The 15,910-nt window shown below is 33.1% G+C and overlaps 1 protein-coding gene across 1 annotated transcript in view; it reads left to right on the top strand.

The window, feature by feature from the left end:
• Positions 1-15,910, top strand: part of lonp1 (lon peptidase 1, mitochondrial) — a 47,734-nt gene that overhangs the window by 11,029 nt on the left and 20,795 nt on the right. The window contains exons 9-10 of the mRNA XM_061978436.2: positions 2,141-2,292; positions 2,368-2,506. Coding sequence (XP_061834420.1) covers positions 2,141-2,292; positions 2,368-2,506 — 291 coding nt within the window. The remainder of the gene's footprint in view (positions 1-2,140; positions 2,293-2,367; positions 2,507-15,910) is intronic.

The raw sequence follows: 15,910 nt of genomic DNA, 5'->3' as shown, positions 1-15,910 counted from the left end.
TTGAGACCAGTCCAGCATAGAACATTCTATCGCGCCGCCAAAATTGGTCTGTCTTCCCGACCCCAAAACCCTCTCTCCTCTCCCTAGTCAAAACACATGCTAGTCAAAACACATTCCAAAGAATTCAAGGTTAACTAACACACACAGTTTACTTGCAGAGAAACAGAAAGAGAATAAATGGAAAACACGAGCCGTTTTCAAATATGACTACGAAAGAAAATAAGTAACACTAAAATTTGGATATACAGGTAAAAGCCAGTAAATTAGAATATTTTGAAAAACTTGATTTATTTCAGTAATTGCATTCAAAAGGTGTAACTTGTACATTATATTTATTCATTGCACACAGACTGATGCATTCAAATGTTTATTTCATTTAATTTTGATGATTTGAAGTGGCAACAATTGAAAATCCAAAATTCCGTGTGTCACAGAATTAGAATATTGTGTAAGGGTTACATTTTGAAGACACCTGGTGCCACAAACTAATCAGCTGATTAACTCAAAACACCTGCAAATGGCTTTAAATGGTCTCTCAGTCCAGTTCTGAAGCCTACACAAACATGGGGAAGACTTCAGATTTGACAGCTGTCCAAAAGGCAACCATCGACACATTGCACAAGGAGGGAAAGACACAAAAGGTTATTGCTGAAGAGGCTGGCTGTTCTCAGAGCTCTGTGTCCAAACACATTAATGGAGAGGCAAAGGGAAGGAAAAACTGTGGTCAGAAAAAGTGTACAAGCGATAGGGATCACCGCGCCCTGGTCAAGATTGTGAAAAAAAACCCATTCAAAAATGTGGGGGAGATTCAGAAGGAGTGGACAGCTGCTGGAGTCAGTGCTTCAAGATCCACCACCAAGAGACGCTTGAAAGACATGGGTTTCAACTGCCGCATACCTCGTGTCAAGCCACTGTTGACCAAGAAACAGCGCGAAAAGCGTCTCACCTGGGCTAAGGAAAAAAAGAGCTGGACTGCTGCTGAGTGGTCCAAAGTTATGTTTTCTGACGAAAGCAAATTTTGCATTTCCTTTGGAAATCGAGGTCCCAGTGTCTGGAGGAAGACAGGAGAGGCCTGAAGTCTAGTGTAAAGTTTCCACCATCAGTGATGGTTTGGGGTGCCATGTCATCTGCTGGTGTCGGTCCACTCTGTTTCCTGAGATCCAGGGTCAACGCAGCCGTCTACCAGCAAGTTTTAGAGCACTTCATGCTTCCTGCTGCTGACCTGCTCTATGGAGATGGAGATTTCAAGTTCCAACAGGACTTGGCGCCTGCACACAGCGCAAAATCTACCCGTGCCTGGTTTACGGACCATGGTATTTCTGTTCTAAATTGGCCCGCCAACTCCCCTGACCTTAGCCCCATAGAAAATCTGTGGGGTATTGTGAAAAGGAAGATGCAGAATGCCAGACCCAAAAACGCAGAAGAGTTGAAGGCCACTATCAGAGCAACCTGGGCTCTCATAACACCTGAGCAGTGCCAGAAACTCATCGACTCCATGCCACGCCGCATTAACGCAGTAATTGAGGCAAAAGGAGCTCCAACCAAGTATTGAGTATTGTACATGCTCATATTTTTCATTTTCATACTTTTCAGTTGGCCAACATTTCTAAAAATCCCTTTTTTGTATTAGCCTTAAGTAATATTCTAATTTTGTGACACACGGAATTTGGGATTTTCATTTGTTGCCACTTCAAATCATCAAAATGAAATGAAATAAACATTTGAATGCATCAGTCTGTGTGCAATGAATAAATATAATGTACAAGTTACACCTTTTGAATGCAATTACTGAAATAAATCAAGTTTTTCAAAATATTCTAATTTACTGGCTTTTACCTGTATGTAAATATCTGCCTCCGACAATAGCTAGAAGACTTGATAGTTGAAAGCACTAAATGGAAGGACACTGCAGCGCCTGCATTGGGCGGCTTCATCCAAAAGATGGCGCCGTAGCACAAACAATAAAACACCTTCTCAGTGTATTTTTTTAAAATTTTTTTTACTTTTTGTATCATGACCGTCAACAAAGAAAAATCCATCGTTTTATAAGCCGCAGGGTTCAAAGTGTAGGAATAAGGTAGCGGCGTACAGTCCGGGATTTATGTTATTTGTGTGTGTGTGTGTGTGTGTGTGTGTGCAGGAGTTGGGTCTGGAGAAGGAGGACAAGGAGGCCATCGAGGAGAAGTTCCGAGAGAGACTGAAAGACAGGACGGTCCCTCAGCACATCATGGACGTCATTAACGAGGAACTCAACAAGCTCTCCCTGCTGGACAACCACTCCTCTGAGTTCAAGTTGGTCTCCATCGCACCTGTACTCACCCTCATGGACCCGTGTCCTCAATGTGTGTGTGTGTGTGTGTGCTTCAGCGTCACTCGCAACTACCTGGACTGGCTGACCAGCATGCCGTGGGGCACCAACAGTGAGGAGAACTTAGCGCTGGATAGAGCCAAGGAGGTTCTGGAAGAAGATCATTATGGGATGGATGACATTAAGAAGCGCATACTGGTTAGCGCACACACACACACACACACACACACACACACATTCTTGTATTTGTTACCTTCTTGAGACCTGAGAAAAATGCCTCCCTCTTTAGGACCAGCCTTTCTAGATATATAAAGAAGTGTATTTACAACATTAATAATATATACATACCGTATTTTCCGCACTATTAGCCGCACATAAAAACCACAAATTTTTCTCAAAAGCTGACAGTGCGGCTTATAACCCGGTGCGCTTTATACATGGATTAATATTAAGATTCATTTTCATAAAGTTTCGGTCTCGCAACTACGGTAAACAGCCGCCATCTTTTTTCCCCGTAGAAGAGGAAGTGCTTCTTCTTCTACGCAAGCAACCGCCAAGGTAAGCACCCGCCCCCATAGAACAGGAAGCGCTTCTTCTTCTACTGTAAGCAACCACCCGCCCCCGTAGAAGAAGAAGAAGCTCGCGGATATTACGTTTCATTTCCTTTGTGTGTTTACATCTGTAAAGACCACAAAATGGCTCCTACTAAGCGACAGGTTTCCGGTTCATGAAAAGACGCAATCTCTCCATCCGCACACGGACTACTATTTCACAGCAACTGCCTAAAGACTTTCAAGAAAAGCTGGCTACTTTCCGTGCATATTGTAAAAAGAAGATAGCTGAAAAAAAGATCCGGCCAGAGAACATTATCAACATGGACGAGGTTCCACTGACTTTTGATATTCCTGTGAACCGCACTGTGGATACAACGGGAGCACGTACGGTGAATATTCGCACCACAGGGAATGAGAAGTCATCCTTCACTGTGGTTCTAGCTTGCCATGCTAATGGCCAGAAACTTCCACCCATGGTGATATTCAAAAGGAAGACCTTGCCAAAAGAGACCTTTCCAGCCGGCGTCATCATAAAAGCTAACTCGAAGGGATGGATGGATGAAGAAAAGATGAGCGAGTGGTTAAGGTAAGTTTACGCGAAGAGGCCGGGTGGCTTTTTTCACGCAGCTCCGTCCATGTTGATATACGACTCCATGCGCGCCCACATCACGCTGGTTTTTAATATATTATTAAAGTTTGACTGACCTATCTGACTGTTTTTTTGACATTCCTTTAGCGCAGTTAGATGCGGCTTATAACACGGGGCGGCTTATAGGTGGACAAAGTTTTGAAATATGCCGTTCATTGAAGGCGCGGCTTATAACCCAGGGCGGCGTATGGTGCGGAAAATACGGTACTATGCACATATAAAAAAGGTGAGCTTTTAGTAAAAACATTTTTTACATACACTTGTTATTTCATATGTTGACCAGAGGGGGAGCACTTCAAATGTTTACACACACTTGTTATTTCATATGTTGACCAGAGGGGGAACACTTCAAATTTTTACACGTACTTGTTATTTCTTATGTTGACCAGAGGGGGAGCACTTTTAAAAGCGACACACAGTCAGTTTGAAAAATCCCTCCTTTTTGGGACCACCCTTATTTTGACCAGCAGGGGTGCAAATAAGATACTTTTTCTTCTTCATGTCTCAAGAAGGGTGGAAATACAACACACACACACACACACTCACACACACACACACACACACACACACACACACACACACGTACGTATTTGTTACCTTCTTGAGACCTCCTAAAAAGGCCTCCCTCTTTAGGACCAGCCTTTCTAGATATATAAAGAAGTGTATTTACAACATTAATAATATATACATACTATGCACATATAAAAAAGATTGTTGTGAAAAATGAGTTGGAATTTCACAAGAAAAACTTAGAATTTTGGCAGTATTATAATAAAAGTTGTAATTTTACTCAACGCCAGTCAAAATTTTACAAGAAAAACTGAATATTTGTGCAATAATATGATAAAAGTGGTATTTTACTCAGCAAAAGTTGCAATTTTACAAGAAAAGCTTAACATTTTGGCAATTTTATGAAAACACTCGTAATTTTACTCGACAAAAGTCACAATTTTATAAGAAAACCTTAAAATTTTGGCAATGTTTTAACAATAATCGGAATTTCACTAATTTTACTCCAAAAATGTCACCATTTTACATGAACAATTAAAAAAAATGGCAAAATTGTGATAGAAGTCTGATTTTTTAATGGCAATTTTGCATTGAAAAGTAATAATTTTACATTAAAAAGTATTGATTTTTTGGGAAAATATTGCAATATTACAGAAACAGAAAAAATATGTGAAATTGTAGAAGAAGAAAAAAGGTCGACACATTGTGAGAAAAAGACTGCTTTTAGTTAATTGATTTTTATTATTTTGTTTGTAATTGGTTTTTAATCTTCATTATTTACTTCAAGTTATTACTGTATGTCCTTATACACATATTTATTTTATTAACTGTGGCCAAAGGGGGCGCATTTTCAATTTCTTACACACATTTGTTATTATTTGGAGAAACACGTACCATTCTTTAAACCTGGATTATGCACTTGCTATGTATACTCTTATATCATTTTCTGTCACGCTGTTTGAATCTTTTTTTTTTTAATAGATTTTTCGGGTAGTGTAGTATGAAGGCTCAAATGGGACGAAATAAAACAAATAATAATCACATCTTCAAAAAACGACTTAAATGTCATTAATTGCAATTTTAATTACATACAAAAAAGTGTTATTGAATGTGTCATGAGTTTAATGTAATAGTACATTTTAATTATGTTTTAATTTGAGTGTGAAATAATCAAATAATGAAATTATTAAATCAATAATAAGTAAATAAAATAATTGAATGTTAAAATTATTAATCAAAGGATTGAATGTACTTTTACATTAAATACATTGACACATTTAATAACAGTCATGTATTAAATTCCAACAATAATGACACATTTAAGTAAACTTTTAAATAATCATCCACTTTTTGTAATGAATTCTTCATAATCGATCTTTCTGTGTGAAATGTGCATGTTCTCCCTGGGGATAGGTTGATTGGCAACACTAAATTGGCCCTGGTGTGTGAATGTTGTCTGTCTATCTGTGTTGGCCCTGCGATGAGGTGGCGACTTGTCCAGGGTGCACCCCGCCTTCCGCACGAATGCAGCTGAGATAGGCTCCAGCACCCCCCGCGACCCCGAAAGGGACAAGCGGTAGAAAATGGATGGATGGATGGACATTTGTTATTATTGATTATTAGGTTGATTATTAGGCAGCACGGTGGTGCAGGGGTTAGTGCATGTGCCTCACAATACGAAGGTCCAGAGTTCAATCTCGGGCTCGGGATCTTTCAGTGTGGAGTTTTCATGTCCTCCCCGTGACTGCGTGGGTTCTACTTCGGCTTCCTCCCACCTCCAAAGACATGCACCTGGGGATAGGCTCCTCCCACCTCCAAAAGACATGCACCTGGGGATAGGCTCCTCCCACCTCCAAAAGACATGCACCTGGGGATAGGCCCCTCCCACCTCCAAAGACATGCACCTTGGGGATAGGTTGATTGGCAACACTAAATGGTCCCTAGTGTGTGAATGTTGTCTATCTGTGTTGGCCCTGTTATGAGGTGGTGACTTGTCCAGGGTGTACCCCGCCTTCCGCCCAAAAAGTTGATTTTCAAGACAAAAAATTATTTTCAAGGTAAAGTTGATTTTCAAGACAAAAAATTATTTTCAAGGTAAAAGTTGATTTTCAAGACAAAAAATTATTTTCAAGGTAAAAGTTGATTTTCAAGTCAAAATTATTTTCATGACAAAAAATGATTTCATGGTAAAAGTTGATTTTCAAGGTAAAAGTTGATTTTCAAGACAAAAAATTATTTTCAAGGTAAAGGTGGCGACTTGTCCAGGGTGTACACCACCTTCCGCCCAAATGCAGCGGAGATAGGCTCCAGCACCCACCGCGACCCTAAAAGGGACAAGCGGTAGAAAATGGATGGATGGAAGTTGATTTTCATGACAAAACATGATTTTCAAGGTAAAAGTTGATTTTCAAGGTAAAAGTTAATTTTCAAGACAAAAAATAATTTTCAAGGTAAAAGTTGATTTTCAAGACAAAAAATGATTTAAGGTAAAAGTTGATTTTCAAGACAAAAAATGATTTTCAAGGTAAAAGTTGATTTTCAAGACAAAAAATTATTTTCAAGGTAAAAGTTGATTTTCAAGACAAAAAAAATATTTTCAAGGTAAAAGTTGATTTTCAAGTCAAAATTATTTTCATGACAAAAAATGATTTCATGGTAAAAGTTGATTTTCAAGGTAAAAGTTGATTTTCAAGACAAAAAATTATTTTCAAGGTAAAAGTTTATTTTCAAGACAAAAAATTATTTTCAAGGTAAAGGTGGCGACTTGTCCAGGGTGTACACCACCTTCCGCCCAAATGCAGCGGAGATAGGCTCCAGCACCCACCGCGACCCCAAAAGGGACAAGCGGTAGAAAATGGATGGATGGAAGTTGATTTTCATGACAAAACATGATTTTCAAGGTAAAAGTTGATTTTCAAGGTAAAAGTTAATTTTCAAGACAAAAAATTATTTTCAAGCTAAAAGTTGATTTTCAAGACAAAATTATTTTCAAGACAAAAAATAATTTTCAAGGTAAAAGTTGATTTTCAAGACAAAAAATTATTTAAGGTAAAAGTTGATTTTCAAGACAAAAAATGATTTTCAAGGTAAAAGTTGATTTTCAAGACAAAAAATTATTTTCAAGGTAAAAGTTGATTTTCAAGACAAAAAAATATTTTCAAGGTAAAAGTTGATTTTCAAGACAAAATTATTTTCAAGACAAAAAATTATTTTCAAGACAAAATTATTTTCAAGACAAAAAATTATTTTCAAGGTAAAAGTTGATTTTCAAGACAAAAAATTATTTAAGGTAAAAGTTGATTTTCAAGACAAAAAATTATTTTCAAGGTAAAAGTTGATTTTCAAGTCAAAATTATTTTCATGACAAAAAATGATTTCATGGTAAAAGTTGATTTTCAAGGTAAAAGTTGATTTTCAAGACAAAAAATGATTTTCAAGGTAAAAGTTGATTTTCAAGGTAAAGGTGGCGACTTGTCCAGGGTGTACACCACCTTCCGCCCAAATGCAGCGGAGATAGGCTCCAGCACCCACCGCGACCCCAAAAGGGACAAGCGGTAGAAAATGGATGGATGGAAGTTGATTTTCATGACAAAACATGATTTTCAAGGTAAAAGTTGATTTTCAAGGTAAAAGTTAATTTTCAAGACAAAAAATTATTTTCAAGCTAAAAGTTGATTTTCAAGACAAAATTATTTTCAAGACAAAAAATAATTTTCAAGGTAAAAGTTGATTTTCAAGACAAAAAATTATTTAAGGTAAAAGTTGATTTTCAAGACAAAAAATGATTTTCAAGGTAAAAGTTGATTTTCAAGACAAAAAATTATTTTCAAGGTAAAAGTTGATTTTCAAGACAAAAAAATATTTTCAAGGTAAAAGTTGATTTTCAAGACAAAATTATTTTCAAGACAAAAAATTATTTTCAAGACAAAATTATTTTCAAGACAAAAAATTATTTTCAAGGTAAAAGTTGATTTTCAAGACAAAAAATTATTTAAGGTAAAAGTTGATTTTCAAGACAAAAAATTATTTTCAAGGTAAAAGTTGATTTTCAAGTCAAAATTATTTTCATGACAAAAAATGATTTCATGGTAAAAGTTGATTTTCAAGGTAAAAGTTGATTTTCAAGACAAAAAATGATTTTCAAGGTAAAAGTTGATTTTCAAGGTAAAGGTGGCGACTTGTCCAGGGTGTACACCACCTTCCGCCCGAATGCAGCGGAGATAGGCTCCAGCACCCACCGCGACCCTAAAAGGGACAAGCGGTAGAAAATGGATGGATGGAAGTTGATTTTCATGACAAAACATGATTTTCAAGGTAAAAGTTGATTTTCAAGGTAAAAGTTAATTTTCAAGACAAAAAATAATTTTCAAGGTAAAAGTTGATTTTCAAGACAAAAAATGATTTAAGGTAAAAGTTGATTTTCAAGACAAAAAATGATTTTCAAGGTAAAAGTTGATTTTCAAGACAAAAAATTATTTTCAAGGTAAAAGTTGATTTTCAAGACAAAAAAAATATTTTCAAGGTAAAAGTTGATTTTCAAGTCAAAATTATTTTCATGACAAAAAATGATTTCATGGTAAAAGTTGATTTTCAAGGTAAAAGTTGATTTTCAAGACAAAAAATGATTTTCAAGGTAAAAGTTTATTTTCAAGACAAAAAATTATTTTCAAGGTAAAGGTGGCGACTTGTCCAGGGTGTACACCACCTTCCGCCCAAATGCAGCGGAGATAGGCTCCAGCACCCACCGCGACCCCAAAAGGGACAAGCGGTAGAAAATGGATGGATGGAAGTTGATTTTCATGACAAAACATGATTTTCAAGGTAAAAGTTGATTTTCAAGGTAAAAGTTAATTTTCAAGACAAAAAATTATTTTCAAGCTAAAAGTTGATTTTCAAGACAAAATTATTTTCAAGACAAAAAATAATTTTCAAGGTAAAAGTTGATTTTCAAGACAAAAAATTATTTAAGGTAAAAGTTGATTTTCAAGACAAAAAATGATTTTCAAGGTAAAAGTTGATTTTCAAGACAAAAAATTATTTTCAAGGTAAAAGTTGATTTTCAAGACAAAAAAATATTTTCAAGGTAAAAGTTGATTTTCAAGACAAAATTATTTTCAAGACAAAAAATTATTTTCAAGACAAAATTATTTTCAAGACAAAAAATTATTTTCAAGGTAAAAGTTGATTTTCAAGACAAAAAATTATTTAAGGTAAAAGTTGATTTTCAAGACAAAAAATTATTTTCAAGGTAAAAGTTGATTTTCAAGTCAAAATTATTTTCATGACAAAAAATGATTTCATGGTAAAAGTTGATTTTCAAGGTAAAAGTTGATTTTCAAGACAAAAAATGATTTTCAAGGTAAAAGTTGATTTTCAAGGTAAAGGTGGCGACTTGTCCAGGGTGTACACCACCTTCCGCCCGAATGCAGCGGAGATAGGCTCCAGCACCCACCGCGACCCCAAAAGGGACAAGCGGTAGAAAATGGATGGATGGAAGTTGATTTTCATGACAAAAAATTATTTTCTAGGTAAAAGTTGATTTTCAAGGTAAAAGTTAATTTTCAAGACAAAAAATTATTTTCAAGCTAAAAGTTGATTTTCAAGACAAAATTATTTTCAAGACAAAAAATTATTTTCGAGGTAAAAGTTGATTTTCAAGACAAAAAATTATTTTCAAGGTAAAAGTTGATTTTCAAGACAAAAAAAATATTTTCAAGGTAAAAGTTGATTTTCAAGTCAAAATTATTTTCATGACAAAAAATGATTTCATGGTAAAAGTTGATTTTCAAGGTAAAAGTTTATTTGCAAGACAAAAAATGATTTTCAAGGTAAAGGTGGCGACTTGTCCAGGGTGTACACCACCTTCCGCCCAAATGCAGCGGAGATAGGCTCCAGCACCCACCGCGACCCCAAAAGGGACAAGCGGTAGAAAATGGATGGATGGAAGTTGATTTTCATGACAAAACATGATTTTCAAGGTAAAAGTTGATTTTCAAGGTAAAAGTTAATTTTCAAGACAAAAAATTATTTTCAAGCTAAAAGTTGATTTTCAAGACAAAATTATTTTCAAGACAAAAAATAATTTTCAAGGTAAAAGTTGATTTTCAAGACAAAAAATTATTTAAGGTAAAAGTTGATTTTCAAGACAAAAAATGATTTTCAAGGTAAAAGTTGATTTTCAAGACAAAAAATTATTTTCAAGGTAAAAGTTGATTTTCAAGACAAAAAAATATTTTCAAGGTAAAAGTTGATTTTCAAGACAAAATTATTTTCAAGACAAAAAATTATTTTCAAGACAAAATTATTTTCAAGACAAAAAATTATTTTCAAGGTAAAAGTTGATTTTCAAGACAAAAAATTATTTAAGGTAAAAGTTGATTTTCAAGACAAAAAATTATTTTCAAGGTAAAAGTTGATTTTCAAGTCAAAATTATTTTCATGACAAAAAATGATTTCATGGTAAAAGTTGATTTTCAAGGTAAAAGTTGATTTTCAAGACAAAAAATGATTTTCAAGGTAAAAGTTGATTTTCAAGGTAAAGGTGGCGACTTGTCCAGGGTGTACACCACCTTCCGCCCGAATGCAGCGGAGATAGGCTCCAGCACCCACCGCGACCCCAAAAGGGACAAGCGGTAGAAAATGGATGGATGGAAGTTGATTTTCATGACAAAAAATTATTTTCTAGGTAAAAGTTGATTTTCAAGGTAAAAGTTAATTTTCAAGACAAAAAATTATTTTCAAGCTAAAAGTTGATTTTCAAGACAAAATTATTTTCAAGACAAAAAATTATTTTCGAGGTAAAAGTTGATTTTCAAGACAAAAAATTATTTTCAAGGTAAAAGTTGATTTTCAAGACAAAAAAAATATTTTCAAGGTAAAAGTTGATTTTCAAGTCAAAATTATTTTCATGACAAAAAATGATTTCATGGTAAAAGTTGATTTTCAAGTCAAAATTATTTTCATGACAAAAAATGATTTCATGGTAAAAGTTGATTTTCAAGGTAAAAGTTTATTTGCAAGACAAAAAATGATTTTCAAGGTAAAGGTGGCGACTTGTCCAGGGTGTACACCACCTTCCGCCCAAATGCAGCGGAGATAGGCTCCAGCACCCACCGCGACCCCAAAAGGGACAAGCGGTAGAAAATGGATGGATGGAAGTTGATTTTCATGACAAAACATGATTTTCAAGGTAAAAGTTGATTTTCAAGGTAAAAGTTAATTTTCAAGACAAAAAATTATTTTCAAGCTAAAAGTTGATTTTCAAGACAAAATGATTTTCAAGACAAAAAATGATTTTCAAGGTAAAAGTTGATTTTCAAGACAAAAAATTATTTAAGGTAAAAGTTGATTTTCAAGACAAAAAATGATTTTCAAGGTAAAAGTTGATTTTCAAGACAAAAAATTATTTTCAAGGTAAAAGTTGATTTTCAAGGTAAAAGTTAATTTTCAAGACAAAAAATTATTTTCAAGCTAAAAGTTGATTTTCAAGACAAAATTATTTTCAAGACAAAAAATTATTTTCAAGGTAAAAGTTGATTTTCAAGACAAAAAATTATTTAAGGTAAAAGTTGATTTTCAAGACAAAAAATTATTTTCAAGCTAAAAGTTGATTTTCAAGACAAAATTATTTTCAAGACAAAAAATTATTTTCAAGGTAAAAGTTGATTTTCAAGACAAAAAATTATTTAAGGTAAAAGTTGATTTTCAAGACAAAAAATGATTTTCAAGGTAAAAGTTGATTTTCAAGACAAAAAATTATTTTCAAGGTAAAAGTTGATTTTCAAGACAAAAAAAACATTTTCAAGGTAAAAGTTGATTTTCAAGACAAAAAATTATTTTCAAGGTAAAAGTTGATTTTCAAGACAAAATTATTTTCAAGACAAAAAATTATTTTCAAGGTAAAAGTTGATTTTCAAGACAAAAAATTATTTAAGGTAAAAGTTGATTTTCAAGACAAAAAATGATTTTCAAGGTAAAAGTTGATTTTCAAGACAAAAAATTATTTTCAAGGTAAAAGTTGATTTTCAAGTCAAAATTATTTTCATGACAAAAAATGATTTCATGGTAAAAGTTGATTTTCAAGGTAAAAGTTGATTTTCAAGACAAAAAATGATTTTCAAGGTAAAAGTTGATTTTCAAGGTAAAGGTGGCGACTTGTCCAGGGTGTACACCACCTTCCGCCCGAATGCAGCGGAGATAGGCTCCAGCACCCACCGCGACCCCAAAAGGGACAAGCGGTAGAAAATGGATGGATGGAAGTTGATTTTCATGACAAAAAATTATTTTCTAGGTAAAAGTTGATTTTCAAGGTAAAAGTTAATTTTCAAGACAAAAAATTATTTTCAAGCTAAAAGTTGATTTTCAAGACAAAATTATTTTCAAGACAAAAAATTATTTTCGAGGTAAAAGTTGATTTTCAAGACAAAAAATTATTTTCAAGGTAAAAGTTGATTTTCAAGACAAAAAAAATATTTTCAAGGTAAAAGTTGATTTTCAAGACAAAAAATTATTTTCAAGGTAAAAGTTGATTTTCAAGACAAAATTATTTTCAAGACAAAAAATTATTTTCAAGGTAAAAGTTGATTTTCAAGACAAAAAATTATTTAAGGTAAAAGTTGATTTTCAAGACAAAAAATGATTTTCAAGGTAAAAGTTGATTTTCAAGACAAAAAATTATTTTCAAGGTAAAAGTTGATTTTCAAGACAAAAAATTATTTTCAAGGTAAAGGTGGCGACTTGTCCAGGGTGTACACCACCTTCCGCCCGAATGCAGCGGAGATAGGCTCCAGCACCCACCGCGACCCCAAAAGGGACAAGCGGTAGAAAATGGATGGATGGAAGTTGATTTTCATGACAAAAAATTATTTTCTAGGTAAAAGTTGATTTTCAAGGTAAAAGTTAATTTTCAAGACAAAAAATTATTTTCAAGCTAAAAGTTGATTTTCAAGACAAAATTATTTTCAAGACAAAAAATTATTTTCGAGGTAAAAGTTGATTTTCAAGACAAAAAATTATTTTCAAGGTAAAAGTTGATTTTCAAGACAAAAAAAATATTTTCAAGGTAAAAGTTGATTTTCAAGTCAAAATTATTTTCATGACAAAAAAATGATTTCATGGTAAAAGTTGATTTTCAAGGTAAAAGTTGATTTTCAAGACAAAAAATGATTTTCAAGGTAAAGGTGGCGACTTGTCCAGGGTGTACACCACCTTCCGCCCAAATGCAGCGGAGATAGGCTCCAGCACCCACCGCGACCCCAAAAGGGACAAGCGGTAGAAAATGGATGGATGGAAGTTGATTTTCATGACAAAACATGATTTTCAAGGTAAAAGTTGATTTTCAAGGTAAAAGTTAATTTTCAAGACAAAAAATTATTTTCAAGCTAAAAGTTGATTTTCAAGACAAAATTATTTTCAAGACAAAAAATAATTTTCAAGGTAAAAGTTGATTTTCAAGACAAAAAATTATTTAAGGTAAAAGTTGATTTTCAAGACAAAAAATGATTTTCAAGGTAAAAGTTGATTTTCAAGACAAAAAATTATTTTCAAGGTAAAAGTTGATTTTCAAGGTAAAAGTTAATTTTCAAGACAAAAAAAATATTTTCAAGGTAAAAGTTGATTTTCAAGTCAAAATTATTTTCATGACAAAAAATGATTTCATGGTAAAAGTTGATTTTCAAGGTAAAAGTTGATTTTCAAGACAAAAAATGATTTTCAAGGTAAAAGTTTATTTTCAAGACAAAAAATGATTTTCAAGGTAAAGGTGGCGACTTGTCCAGGGTGTACACCACCTTCCGCCCAAATGCAGCGGAGATAGGCTCCAGCACCCACCGCGACCCCAAAAGGGACAAGCGGTAGAAAATGGATGGATGGAAGTTGATTTTCATGACAAAACATGATTTTCAAGGTAAAAGTTGATTTTCAAGGTAAAAGTTAATTTTCAAGACAAAAAATTATTTTCAAGCTAAAAGTTGATTTTCAAGACAAAATTATTTTCAAGACAAAAAATAATTTTCAAGGTAAAAGTTGATTTTCAAGACAAAAAATTATTTAAGGTAAAAGTTGATTTTCAAGACAAAAAATGATTTTCAAGGTAAAAGTTGATTTTCAAGACAAAAAATTATTTTCAAGGTAAAAGTTGATTTTCAAGACAAAAAATTATTTTCAAGGTAAAAGTTGATTTTCAAGACAAAAAAATATTTTCAAGGTAAAAGTTGATTTTCAAGACAAAATTATTTTCAAGACAAAAAATTATTTTCAAGGTAAAAGTTGATTTTCAAGACAAAAAATTATTTTCAAGGTAAAAGTTGATTTTCAAGTCAAAATTATTTTCATGACAAAAAATGATTTCATGGTAAAAGTTGATTTTCAAGGTAAAAGTTGATTTTCAAGACAAAAAATGATTTTCAAGGTAAAAGTTGATTTTCAAGGTAAAGGTGGCGACTTGTCCAGGGTGTACACCACCTTCCGCCCGAATGCAGCGGAGATCGGCTCCAGCACCCACCGCGACCCCAAAAGGGACAAGCGGTAGAAAATGGATGGATGGAAGTTGATTTTCATGACAAAAAATTATTTTCTAGGTAAAAGTTGATTTTCAAGGTAAAAGTTAATTTTCAAGACAAAAAATTATTTTCAAGCTAAAAGTTGATTTTCAAGACAAAATTATTTTCAAGACAAAAAATTATTTTCGAGGTAAAAGTTGATTTTCAAGACAAAAAATTATTTTCAAGGTAAAAGTTGATTTTCAAGACAAAAAAAATATTTTCAAGGTAAAAGTTGATTTTCAAGTCAAAATTATTTTCATGACAAAAAATGATTTCATGGTAAAAGTTGATTTTCAAGGTAAAAGTTGATTTTCAAGACAAAAAATGATTTTCAAGGTAAAAGTTGATTTTCAAGACAAAAAATTATTTTCAAGGTAAAAGTTGATTTTCAAGACAAAAAATTATTTTCAAGGTAAAAGTTGATTTTCAAGACAAAAAAATATTTTCAAGGTAAAAGTTGATTTTCAAGACAAAATTATTTTCAAGACAAAAAATTATTTTCAAGGTAAAAGTTGATTTTCAAGACAAAAAATTATTTTCAAGGTAAAAGTTGATTTTCAAGTCAAAATTATTTTCATGACAAAAAATGATTTCATGGTAAAAGTTGATTTTCAAGGTAAAAGTTGATTTTCAAGACAAAAAATGATTTTCAAGGTAAAAGTTGATTTTCAAGGTAAAGGTGGCGACTTGTCCAGGGTGTACACCACCTTCCGCCCGAATGCAGCGGAGATCGGCTCCAGCACCCACCGCGACCCCAAAAGGGACAAGCGGTAGAAAATGGATGGATGGAAGTTGATTTTCATGACAAAAAATTATTTTCTAGGTAAAAGTTGATTTTCAAGGTAAAAGTTAATTTTCAAGACAAAAAATTATTTTCAAGCTAAAAGTTGATTTTCAAGACAAAATTATTTTCAAGACAAAAAATTATTTTCGAGGTAAAAGTTGATTTTCAAGACAAAAAATTATTTTCAAGGTAAAAGTTGATTTTCAAGACAAAAAAAATATTTTCAAGGTAAAAGTTGATTTTCAAGTCAAAATTATTTTCATGACAAAAAATGATTTCATGGTAAAAGTTGATTTTCAAGGTAAAAGTTGATTTTCAAGACAAAAAATGATTTTCAAGGTAAAGGTGGCGACTTGTCCAGGGTGTACACCACCTTCCGCCCAAATGCAGCGGAGATAGGCTCCAGCACCCACCGCGACCCCAAAAGGGACAAGCGGTAGAAAATGGATGGATGGAAGTTGATTTTCATGACAAAACATGATTTTCAAGGTAAAAGTTGATTTTCAAGGTAAAAGTTAATTTTCAAGACAAAAAATTATTTTCAAGCTAAAAGTTGATTTTCAA

The sequence above is a fragment of the Nerophis lumbriciformis genome, linkage group LG18, assembly GCF_033978685.3.
Source record: "Nerophis lumbriciformis linkage group LG18, RoL_Nlum_v2.1, whole genome shotgun sequence".
NCBI lineage: Eukaryota > Metazoa > Chordata > Actinopteri > Syngnathiformes > Syngnathidae > Nerophis > Nerophis lumbriciformis.
This window is presented reverse-complemented; position numbering and strand designations above follow the sequence as displayed.